The 11,282-nt window shown below is 52.8% G+C and overlaps 2 protein-coding genes across 8 annotated transcripts; one reads left to right on the top strand and one right to left on the bottom strand.

The window, feature by feature from the left end:
- Positions 1–974: 974 nt before the first annotated feature.
- Positions 975–8,702, top strand: LOC148317875 (wings apart-like protein homolog). 7 transcript variants are annotated; one of them, XM_088285089.1, is made up of 20 exons: positions 975–1,304; positions 2,009–2,469; positions 2,610–3,279; positions 3,413–3,768; positions 4,222–4,370; positions 4,939–5,034; positions 5,119–5,283; positions 5,659–5,795; positions 5,873–5,984; positions 6,097–6,339; positions 6,420–6,531; positions 6,642–6,739; positions 6,826–6,902; positions 7,083–7,216; positions 7,292–7,407; positions 7,469–7,648; positions 7,730–7,943; positions 8,020–8,108; positions 8,210–8,305; positions 8,625–8,702. In XM_088285089.1, exons 2-20 carry the CDS (start codon positions 2,031–2,033, stop codon positions 8,688–8,690), a joined length of 3,549 nt encoding a protein of 1,182 aa, XP_088141215.1. In that variant the 5' UTR covers positions 975–1,304; positions 2,009–2,030; the 3' UTR covers positions 8,691–8,702. The 7 variants fall into 7 exon arrangements, with proteins under 7 accessions (XP_088141215.1, XP_088141213.1, XP_088141214.1 ...); XM_088285087.1 differs by having other exon boundaries at positions 2,613–3,279; positions 4,939–5,283; XM_088285088.1 differs by having other exon boundaries at positions 7,730–8,108.
- Positions 8,703–10,108: 1,406 nt separating this feature from the next.
- atoh1c (atonal bHLH transcription factor 1c) lies at positions 10,109–10,648 on the bottom strand. The gene has a single exon (XM_088285251.1). The coding sequence runs from the start codon at positions 10,616–10,618 to the stop codon at positions 10,109–10,111; it is 510 nt and encodes a 169-aa protein (XP_088141377.1). The 5' UTR covers positions 10,619–10,648.
- Between the last annotated feature and the right edge of the window lie 634 nt (positions 10,649–11,282).

Raw genomic sequence — 11,282 nt, 5'->3', positions numbered from 1 at the left:
GCCGAAAGGTACGGTGACGACGCAGCCATATTGGATGTGGCCGATATTCGAAGCCATGACCCGAATCGTGTGGCCACAGTGACGCTTGAAAGCGCTATACAATTTCATCGTAAGAATGACTTTTTTAAAAATGTTCTTTTTTTATGGTGTATGTCTGAGTGCTACGTAAATATCCACCTGCGTCGTGTTGTCAGAACCATCAAAAATATAAGTAAAGCCTCAAAGCAAAGCCCATCGGGACAAATTGGCCGCAAAATGTAAAACACAATTCACGAGATTGAGGTCATTTACTGTGAACGCTCAACGTAAACGGTGAAGCTGCTCAATTGAAAGACTCTCATTGCTCCATTCAAAGATCCGAGTCTGAAATGCGCACTTAGCACAATGTTTTCAGAGAAATAATAAATAAATTCAGATAGATGCCTACAAATGAATGTCCACATTTGTAGATTCTCGGTACACATTTGTGACTTCAATTACGCATTTGTAGATTTTTGATACACATTTGTGACTCTGGTAACAGGTACGGATTTGTTTTTTTACACATTTGTGGATTGAAATACGCAAATGTAAATAGTTATGCCATAATAATGGCGCCATGCAAGCACGTGTACTTTTTGTCGTCTGTGAACGTCATTTGTGTGCAGTCATGTGGAAGTGACAATTTCCGAATTTTGCTCAAGTTCCTGAACGCCACAATGGCATCCGCGGCCACAGTGAAGAACATTCAAGCATTCAAGTAATTCCGGTTGGACTTCAGAATAAAGGTGTAAGGTCTTCTTTTTTTTTTTTGTTTATTTTTATTTTATTATTTTTTTTAGTATTACTCCCGTATAGAATTGTCCGAACTGAATCATGTTTTCATGCCTATAATTAACATTTCCATAAACATGTTGATGGGTATCAAAGTGGTTAAATAGAACAAACGTATCGTATCATATTGGGTTGTTTTAGCTCCCAAATACTTGAAGAGCTTTGACGGAATTTCCGGTTTGCTGTCAAACTTGACCTAAGTGGATCCAACGGAATGGAAGGCTTTGGTCGCCCAAGCCGGAGGAAACAATCGCGTGTGATTTAATTTCTAGGCCCGACAAGTGTGCGGACATTCCCGCTTCTAAATGACGCCGAGCCTTGCTACACAAATTATTTAGCGTCAGCGAGCACTTTGGCTGCCGCCGCCGCCGCTGCCGGTGTCCGGCCTTGTTTATGCTTCGCTTCGGATCAGCCAAGCAGGCCTCCGGTCGGGTCCGATGCCAGTTTAACGCCTCCGCTGCTTTGTCTCCATCGGCCTTTTAGCTCCCCAAGTAAGCTGCAAAACACGCTTTGCTTGTCTGTTTATTCTTTAAATGTATTTCTTCATTTTGTTCCAACGCTGGTCGGCGTTGTGTGTTTTTGGCGCTGCGGCCCGGAACAACGGGATGGCGTTTATTGTTAGCCGTTAGCTTGAGTCGGTGCGAACGCTCAAGCGAACAACTTCGGCGGTGGAAAGAATCGGACAAGTTGCCGATGAAAAGTCAGCAAATGCTCGCACGTCTTGTCCATAAATGATCTCGACGACAAGCACGAGAGCGTTTTGTTTGCGGCTAAAGCTAGCTTTCATTGGCCACACCAAACTGAAAGTTGAGGCTCCTTTTGGATATTTGAGCTCACACAATTTTCGCTCTGTTTAAAATAAATAAATAAATAACACAGAAGACACATTGTGCATTTTCTACACGGTTGAGTCGAAATTGTGTCCAATTTTTCACTGAAAGGATGGCATTTCTGAATTTTTTTTAATCCAATTTATTACAAAATAAGCGACAGATTTCTTAAAAAAAATAACGTTAGTTGCAGCCCTGGTTTTTCTTTTGTACTTTGTTACAGATACTATTTGTTTTGTTTTTAAACATTTACCGGTATGCCAGAATTTTTGTCTTATGTGACCTCTGCTTTTGTTCTTATTTTCCCTCAAGCGCCGTGAAGAATGATATTTTTATTTTCTCTTCCAATCTTTCTGCTTCCTTAGAAAATATGAGCCAGATGCCACAATGACATCCAGATTTGGTAAAACCTACAGCCGCAAAGGAGGCGAGGGCACATCCAAGTTTGACGAAGTCCTGTCCACCAAGAGGGGCACCCTGAGCACAAAATGGGGTGACACCACCTACAAGGCCAAGGTGGGCTCCAAGCGTGCCGGCGCTCCAAAGGGCTCTTCGTTTACGGCCAATCACAAGCTAGCCCGACTCGGGGGCGGCTCAGACGACCCGTTCGGCTTTGACAGCGACGACGAGTCGAAGCCGGTGTCGTCTCGCGGTGGCGGCAAGTCTTCTCCTGCCAAGACGGCCTCGGCGGAAGCCCCTCCGGTGGAGAAAACGGGGCTCGCCCCGGACCCCACAAACTGGTTGAGCTTGCGCGAAGGAGTCCACGCCTCAACGCGGGAGATGTCACGTAGCGGTTCCTTCTTTAACAGCGGCCATGCCGGCAAAGGTATTTAGTAGGACTAACCCTTCATGGGCGGGGCCTCTGTGGATCCTTTTTTTGTCCAACGGATGTTTGCAACTGTCGTGTAGTGAAAAAATCCAACGACAATCTGTGTTCTTATTAACTTTTGTCTATTCTCTTGGCAGCAGGAAAAGTTGATAGCGCCTCACCTACTTGGGAGAAGCAGCCACACATCTACGCGTGGTACCAGAATGCCTCGGAGAGCGACCGTAAGCCTTTGGCGCAGACCGCCACCTTGAAGACCTCCGCCAAGGCCGAGTCCACCTGCACCTCCTGGGACACCCTGATGGGCTTCCGGCCGCCTTCACCCAGCCGGGAGCCGCGCGACCCCGCCCCCGCGCTCTCTTGGACTTCGGCGGTCGCGGGAGACAAGTTACCCTCGCCACCTCGCCTGCAGAGTCCCGTGGAGAGACGAAGCCAGGACTCGGACGGCGACTTCGAGATGGCCGACTACAGCCGATCATCGTCGTCTCCGTCGGCACACGTGCGAAACTCGAACTGTCGGACGTACCGCAGGCCCGGCAAGCGGAACGCCTCCAAATCCTCGGACTGCGCCGCTACGGCCTGGGGTCCGCTCACGTCGGCGACGTCTCACGGCGGCAGGACGAGGGACTACACCGTGCTGCACCCTTCCTCCGCCTCCATGTGTAACGTCACCAATCAGGCGGGCGCCGTGAAGGAGTTTACTGGCGAGGCCGCTCCGGCTAGCGATACGAGCGCTGCTAGCTTTAGCGGTGCTGCTGAGCAGTTTGACGCCGCGTGGCAGCGAAAGAGCGCAGAGCCGCAGCACAACAGGTACGAACGGCTCACAGGTCCAGTGCGGGGGGGCTCTTACGTTTTACTGAATATGTTTGATTATTTGAAACGTGCTCTTGTGCAAGTCCAGAAAAAAAAAAAAAAACTGCGCCCCCGTTTGTCTGCTCTTTAGTCAGAACCAGTCCAGACCGAAGAAGGGAACCAAACCGGACCTGTTCGGTTTTGATGACATCGACATCAGTCCGGAAAATGACAACAATGACCATGACGACGGCTCGTCCAAATACAAAATCAAATACTTTGGTTTCGACGACATGAGTGACAGTGACGGAGCCGGCGACAACAACGATGGCGGCGGCGGCCACCGCAGGCCCAAAGTGAGAACGCGGGTCAAGATGGCCACCGTTGTCAAGGAAACACCGCCTGTTGCCGTGGACGACTCGCCGTATGAGCCCGCGAGGAACTGCCATGCGCTTGACGGACGCAGCAAAAACTCCTCGCAGAGGCACGACGGCAGCTCGCAAGCAGGTGAGGAAAAGTCCCGCGCTTACAAAAGTCTGCACACCCCTGTTCAAAATACAACGGACGTAAGAAATATCACTTCAAACGAAAGAGGCGTTTTTTTGTCAACGTTTCCCAACAAATTTGATGTTTACCTTATTTCAATGCGTTCCTAATTTGAGCCCATCGTGACATTTTCGAGAACATCTTTGTGACTTTTTTGTTGGCTGCTGTGCCGCGAAACGTGTTATGTGCACGTGGCCTCGTCCTCCTCGACGGAACCACTTTGATCCTCGCTGGCGTCGGCTTTTGTGACGATGCGGCGGTGAGCGTCATCGCGAGAAGAGTGGCACCCACCCACCCGTTCTTTATTTAGAACGGCCGTGCCGCGCGGGCGGCTTCTCTTCAACACTTGTCGTGATCTTTTATTCTCCTTTTTCTTTTTTCTTTTCACCTGAATTGTCGATGGCACGCCATAAGAGTCAGCCGGTCAGTTCTTGGACGGCGTCCCTGCGGACATGTTGAGCTTCTCCGAGGACGATCTCAGGGTGGTGGCCGCCGGCCCCAGGAGGCCTCCGCAGGTCAAGCCCGCCGACACCCACCGGCGGATCTTCAGTGCGCAAAAGAAGGTGAGAACAAGCAGACCAGCAAACCAGATGTTCTTGACTAAAAAAGTGGCACAAGTCGTGTGTTGTTGCATGCGCCACGTTTACAAAGCAGCGCAGCTCTTCGTCTCACTCCACCTTTTGTCTGCGCTTATGACCGCCGCGCCTGATCTTCACTCTTTTGTCTCTCATGATGAGTGACGGCGCACGTTTGGCACCGACACGCACAGATGGCAGCCAAGGCAAAGAAAGGGTACTGGCGGGTGGCGGGGAGGGCGGGGCCTTATTTTGGGGGTCATGAATCGCAACCGGCTCAAATCCAGCCGAGTGGAGTTTTGGCTCCGCCTTCACTGCTGTGGGCGTTAAAATCTCGAATGTAGCTGAAAACAAAACAAAAGCACTCCATGGGTCCTGATTGGCCCACCTGAGGGTCCATCGCAAACGGATCGACTGTTCGTTGTGAAAGCCACTTGAGTGGAAAGCGGTCCAAACGGTTTTCAGCTGGTGTGGGATTCACAATGTCACATTAGTTGTTCTACGCAGAGGTCAAAGAAGAGTTCAACGTGCGTGTGTGTGTGTGTGTGTGTTGTAGTCTCCCACCAAAGCCGTGTACAACGCCCGCCACTGGACGGTGGAGAGTGAAGAGGAGCCCGTTCCATCCTTCATGTCCCGCCCACTGGCAACTCCCGTAAGATGCAAGAGCTCCTTTCGCGCTTTCCACCCACGGCCAAATAATACCAACCCACCCCCACCCCAACTGTACGTTCCGCAGCCGTCTGGAGGGGTGTCGACCAACGAGCCGTCGGGCGCGCAGAAGGACGACGACGTCTTCAAAGCGCCGCCGCCTCCTCCCAAGGTCACCAAGTATGTCAACGTCTCGGGCGACCCCTACCAGGACACCGTCACCGCCCTCAAGTGTCGCAAAGAGCACAAGGAGGTCCGTACGCGAGAGTGCGAGTCGTTCTCTCTCGCGCATGCCGTGCCGTCTCTCTCCAAACCTCTCATTTTCGATCTCTCGCTTTCTCTTTAAGACCTCTTTTCTTTCTTCTCTCTGACGGACTTTGGTAGCTTCGTGATTGGTCGCCAGCAGACAAACAATGGACTGGTCGCCATTATTAGCCATTGGCCAAACGCCGCCTTGATCGCTTAGCAGGCATGCCTGACAGTTGTGAGGTTCTGCAGGGTTCCATTCTGGGCCCAATGTGGAGAGAGAGACCGCACTGGATGTGTGTCCGCGTGCGTGCGTGCGTGCGCGCGCGCGGGACCATGTGTGTGCGGTCACGTTAACGCCTTCCCTCTTGGCCTGCGCCAGCTCTACACGGTGGTCCAGCACGTGAAGCACTTCAACGACGTGGTTGAGTTTGGCGAGAGCCAGGAGTTCACCGATGACTTTGAGTACCTGGCTGCCGGTCTGAAGAGCGGACAACCGCTCAACACTCGCTGCCTCAGGTAGGACGACGAGAAGGAGGCGAAAGGCGGCCGTTGATCTTTGGCGTCACGCTGCCTGTACGTTTGCATGTGCGCAGCGTGATCAGTCTGGCGACGCGCTGCGCCATGCCCAGCTTCCGGATGCACCTGAGGGCACGAGGGAAGGTGGCGCAGGTCTTCAAAACGCTCAACGACGCCCCCCAGCACCACGTAAGTCTGTCGCGGCGCTTTTGAAGGAAGGAACAACAAGAACATGCAATAAAAAGAATTGCAAAAAGTGGACCGTCCCATTTTGGATTAAACGAGCGTTTGCGTTGGGCAGAACCTGGCCATGTGCACCGCCTCCCTCATGTACATCCTCAGCCGCGACCGGCTGAACATGGACCTGGACCGCTCGTGCCTGGACCTGATGATCCGCCTGCTGGAGCTGGAGCTGGACCAGGACCGCGGCGGCTGCGACGCCACGTCCCAGCTGAGCGCCAAGGAGATCTGCAAGATGAAGGAGAAGATCCGCAAGCTCTGCGACACGGTGCACAACAAGCACCTGGACCTGCAGAACATCACGGTGCCGCGTGCGCCCGCGTCATATTGTTGTGGGGGTGCGCGCCTGCGTGTGACCTTTCCTTCCTTCTTCCCTTCCTTCAGACGGGTCACCTGGCCATGGAGACGCTGCTGTCGCTGACGTCCAAGCGGGCCGGCGACTGGTTCAAAGAGGAGCTGCGGCTGCTGGGAGGCCTGGACCACATCGTGGATAAAGGTGGCACCTTCTGAAGTTCTGCGTCTGTCCGATTGTTTGCGCGTCTGTCATTTGGTCCGTGTGTGTGTGTGCGTGCGCGCGCCACTGACGAAGCGCGTGTGTCACCGCAGTGAAGGAGTGCGTGGACAACCTGAAAGCGGAGGACGACAAGGACAAGCTGGTGTCGTCCTTGTGGGGAGCCAAGAGATGTCTACGCGTGCTGGATAGCGTAAGCTTGGCGGCCATGTTGGCACGTCGCGCCACGTGCTGCATCGAGCACGCCCTAAATGTGCACGTGTTGGTGTGCGCGCTCAGGTGACGGTGCACAACGCAGAGAATCAGAGCTACTTGATCGCCTATAAAGACTCGTCACTCATCGTGTCAAGCGCCAAGTCAGTACACGAGTATTCGCTCGGTAGTGTGTGTGTGTGTGTGTGTGTACATGATGGCAGCACACAAAAAAAAAAAACCCTTCACATCCCTTGCTGTGAAATTTTGAGGCCATTACTTGAATGATCAATTCGACAAATATTTGGTGGTCATGATCCTTTGCATGTTCGATACGCACGCAGGGCATTGCGGCGCTGCGAGGAGATGATCCGGCGCTACAGCAGGGAGGTGGGCGGCGGCTTGGTGGTAGCCAAAGCGGTGGAGAACTGCATGAGGGCCATCATTGGCGTTCTGCTCAACCTGACGCACGACAACGGTCGGCACATGTTTGCGCACGTGCGCGCGCACACGGGGTGCAGCCCGTCCTAAATAAGCGTGTGCGTGTGTGCAGAGTGGGGCAGCACCAAGACGGGCGAGCAGGACGACTTGATCGGGACGGCGCTCCACTGCGTTCTCAGAGTCCCGCAATTCTTTCCTCAGGAGAAGAGGTTCGACATCCGCGTTCTGGTGAGTTTGCCGTTGCGCGTGTGCGTTCAGGTGGGCACATTTCAATCTGCGTGTGTTGCAGGGTCTGAGCCTGCTGATCAACCTGGTCGAGTACAGCGCCAGGAACCGCTACTGCCTGATGGAAATGGAAACGGAGGGCGGTCAGGGTCCCTGCGACTCCACCGTGCTGCTCCTCCCTCCGCACCCGCAAGATGTTGTCATCGGCGGCGGTCCGCTCGGCGCCGTCGCCGCGCTTGTGCAGGTACGCGTGGTTGTTGCCGCCGGCGGAAATGAGCGCGGCCCCCCCCTCAACTGCCGACCCGCCGTCTGCGTTCGTCCTCAGTTGTTCCTACAGCGAGAGCGAGCGGCCGTCCAGGCTGAGGCGCAGACCGATGACCTCATCAAGGAGCCGGCCAAGCCGGCGGACAAGAGCGGCCAGTGGCAGGAGACGGGCGGCGAGATCCAGTGGGTGGCCAACGACAACCACTGTGACAATGACGCCAAAGAGAAGGACGAGAAGAAGGAGGAAGACGACGGCGAGCTGGACCTCAACAAAGGTGAAACGTGCAAGCGCAATGAACGCAAGCCAAAAAAGTGTCAGCTAAATGCGTGCGTGTGCGTGCGCATTTTCAGCTCTGCAGCACGCAGGCAAGCACATGGAGGACAGCATCGTGGCGTCGTACACGGCTCTGCTGCTGGGTTGCCTCTGCCAAGGAAGCCCCGTGAGTTGGTCGCGTGCACGTCTACCTTGCCGACGGGCGGCGCCCACGCATGCTAACGCTTTGCCCCGCTGTGTGTGTGCGTGTGCGTGTGCGTGTGTCAGATGAATGTGACGACTGTGCGAGACAACTTGCCTCAGGGGGATTTCTCCATCATGACGGAGATGCTCAAGAAGTTCCTCAACTTTATGAACCTCACAGTGAGTCAGTTCACCTCCTCTTCTCACCCATTTCTCCTCTTGGCGCCTTTTTTGTTTCTCCTCCTCCTCATCCCCAACTCCTCTTCTCCTTTTCTCCTCCTTTCCGACTCATTCCCTCCCATTTTTCCGTCTTGCATTTCTCTTCTTCCTCTTCCTCCTTTTCTTTCACCGGTTTTCTCTTCCTTCTTGCTTAACCTCCTCCTTCCCCTTTTGTACTCCTTGTTCTCGTTTCCTCCTCTGTGTGTGTGTGTGTGTGTGTGTACCACGTTAACATGTCTTGGTCTGTCATTTGTGTAAACATTTGCTTTGGTCTCTGCAGTGTGACGTCGGCACCGCAGGACAGAAGTCCATCTCCAGAGTCATTGACTATCTGGAGCACTGCTAGACGCGCACACACAGACACGCACACCCCCCCCCCCCCCCACACACACATCCTGCCAGTATTTTCACTCCCTTTTTATTTTTTTGCTTTCTAGCCGTTGATATTGACTCGTCATCTCACATCTCCTCTTTTGTTAAATTTGAAGTTTGACGTGCACGTGTGCAGAAGATGCTTCTCAAAGAGTCTCCTTCATCCACGCGTCTCGTCTGCGTTCCGGTTGGTGTTTTTGCTCTTCAGCGAGCGCCATGCCAACTACGCGCAACTTAAAACACACACGCTTGTGTTGTTTGTGTGACATGTGCAATTGTTCCTTTCATTTTAAAAATTCCACTCCCAAATCATCACACACACACACACACACACAAACGTTTACAAGAGCTTTATTACAGAACGTGGGGGATGTTTGTGTACATAGTTTGTACATAGGTTGCATAGGAGGAGCAATGCATGATGGGAAGTGGGCGGGTGGGCCTGAACTAGTTTTAATTTTTTTTTTTTTTTTTTGAAACAGCCTTTTTTTTTTGTGTAAGTTTTTCCTCCTGCGTGTTGAAAGCTTCTTAACAGGGCGACTGCGTTTGTACCGGTCTTTGCTTACGTGTACATACCTTGCAAAGAATAAAAATTGTTACTTTCAGTACCTCCTGCTGGTTCCTTTTTGTTTCTTGAAAAAGAGTTTTGGACGGCGCTGGAAAAATGAGATTTTGAATGTTTTGGACAAGAATTGGCGCAATATTATCTCGCTTGTCTCCCTGCTGTGACGTCGATGCTAAAATTGGACAAAAAACCAAGATGAGCTCCAAAAGGGGGCGTCTCATCACCAAAAAATGAAATCACTACAATCTATTAGGGGGATGCATTTGGTTGCTTTTACATGCAAACCTATTATATAAGTGCCAATGTTCAGTCCAAGTGTCCCTTTATAGTTTGACCACACACACACATGCGCGAGCACACACTTTTGAATTGTTTTTTCCATGAAGCACTTTATTGTAAAAATGAAATAAAAAACATGGTAAAGAAGATGGAAACGTCATTCAGGTGAAAGTCGAACTGTAGTGCCTTTAAAGGGCGTGGCCTAGTGAGTGACGTCAGGAACTGCGTTCAGTTGTTCACTGTTAGCTTTTTAGAAGGAAAAAAAGCATTTGCTCCTTGTGAGTGTTCTCATTTTATTTCAGTAAGTCTGCGACTCCCCTTGCCCACATGTCAGGGCATCACTGCGGATGTGAAGCGAGCAAGTAAAGCAAATTGTTGCTCGCCATACAAATGCAAACCAACAACAAAAAGATTTTAGAAGGGGAAAAAAAGCCTTGCCATGCAACAAACACGTCAGACATGTTGTCGATGCCACACGGCCGGTTTTTGGAAAAAACAACTCCAAAAGTGGCCAAAGAAATTCAGCAGCAGGCCCACAAGTCCAAAAGTCACTTCGCGCTGGGCGGCGCGTGTGTGTGCTCCTTGACGGCTGCTCGTCGGGGGGGCGCAGCATCCTCGTCGCCCTCCTCGTCCTCCTCCGGCGCGCCGCGCAGCAGCTCGCTGAGTGTGGCGATGTAGATTTGCGCCATTTGGAGCGTCTCGGATTTGGACAACTTCTTGTCGCTCTGTAGCTGCGGGATGACGCTGCGCAGCCGGTCGAAGGCCACGTTGAGGCCGAGCATGCGTCGCCTCTCGCGGGCGTTGGCGGCCAGGCGCCTCCGCTTCTGAGCGCGCTCCGCTTTGCGCGCATCCGGCAGCGGGTCACCGCAGAAGACTGCGCCCGCGCCCGCGCCTGCGCCCACGCCCGCACCGGGGCCGACCCGGAGCTGCACGATGGCGCACGGAGACCAGGCGGGGCGTCCGGGCTCGTCCCGGGCCTTGGCGCGCACGTCGCTCGGGCGCTGGGCCGCGTGGAGCTCCGACATGAAAGGCGGCAAGATGCTTGCGCGCGGACGCATCGCCAACTTTCTCTCTTGTGACAAGCTTGTGTCTGCTTGCCTCATTTATTTGCCCGCGCGTGCCCGTCTCCGTGTCCGTTTGCGTGTGCGTGTGCGGGTCCATTTGCCGAAGTGTGGCGGCTCGCCACGAAGTCCATTGGCGCAGTTTGGAGAGTTCATCAAAAGGGGATTAGACGCGCGCCAGTGCGCATGCACGCGCAACTTTGGAAAGCCACCAAATGAAGCGATGACATTCAAGCGTCGCGTGACGTCACATCCTCTCACTTTTCTCTTCATGTTGCTGTCCCAATAAATTTGTCCGTTCCGCATTTTGCTCAATTTTCACTTTTGAGAGGTGTCCCAAAACTTGTGTTCGTTTCCCCTTCATGCTGTCCAACAATAAAGCACATGATGTCGTCAAAACAAAAGTATTGGGACAGCAACAGAAGGAAAATGTACCCTGCATTTGCTGAAATTTGGAGTTAAACCTGGACCGGTCCGAGGAGTCGCAGCGCTTTGATCTGTGGAGCGACTCTTGTGTCAATGAGCCGTTTGATTGGCTGTAATGATGCGTGCGCGTGACACCACGGGACGCGTGTACGCGTGTGTGTGTGTGTGCGTGTGTTTGGGGGTTGAGAAAAGTGGCCACCTCTTGAATTGTCTCCTCTTCTAAACACGCATTTGT

This window comes from Idiotropiscis lumnitzeri, chromosome 20, assembly GCF_059441095.1.
Source record: "Idiotropiscis lumnitzeri isolate Australia: NSW breed Sydney's pygmy pipehorse chromosome 20, RoL_Ilum_1.0, whole genome shotgun sequence".
Taxonomy (NCBI): domain Eukaryota; kingdom Metazoa; phylum Chordata; class Actinopteri; order Syngnathiformes; family Syngnathidae; genus Idiotropiscis; species Idiotropiscis lumnitzeri.
The sequence above is the reverse complement of the archived record's forward strand: the minus strand, read 5'-3'. Positions and strand labels throughout refer to the sequence as shown.

Excerpts from the sequence above, each read along its gene's own strand:
- LOC148317875 (XM_088285082.1), top strand. The coding sequence starts at position 2,031 with ATGACATCCAGATTTGGTAAAACCTACAGCCGCAAAGGAGGCGAGGGC. Across the intron at positions 5,035-5,118 it reads CCCGCCCACTGGCAACTCCC|CCGTCTGGAGGGGTGTCGAC; the intron begins GTAAGATGCAAG and ends TACGTTCCGCAG. Across the intron at positions 5,284-5,658 it reads GTCGCAAAGAGCACAAGGAG|CTCTACACGGTGGTCCAGCA; the intron begins GTCCGTACGCGA and ends GGCCTGCGCCAG.
- atoh1c (XM_088285251.1), bottom strand. The coding sequence starts at position 10,618 with ATGCGTCCGCGCGCAAGCATCTTGCCGCCTTTCATGTCGGAGCTCCAC.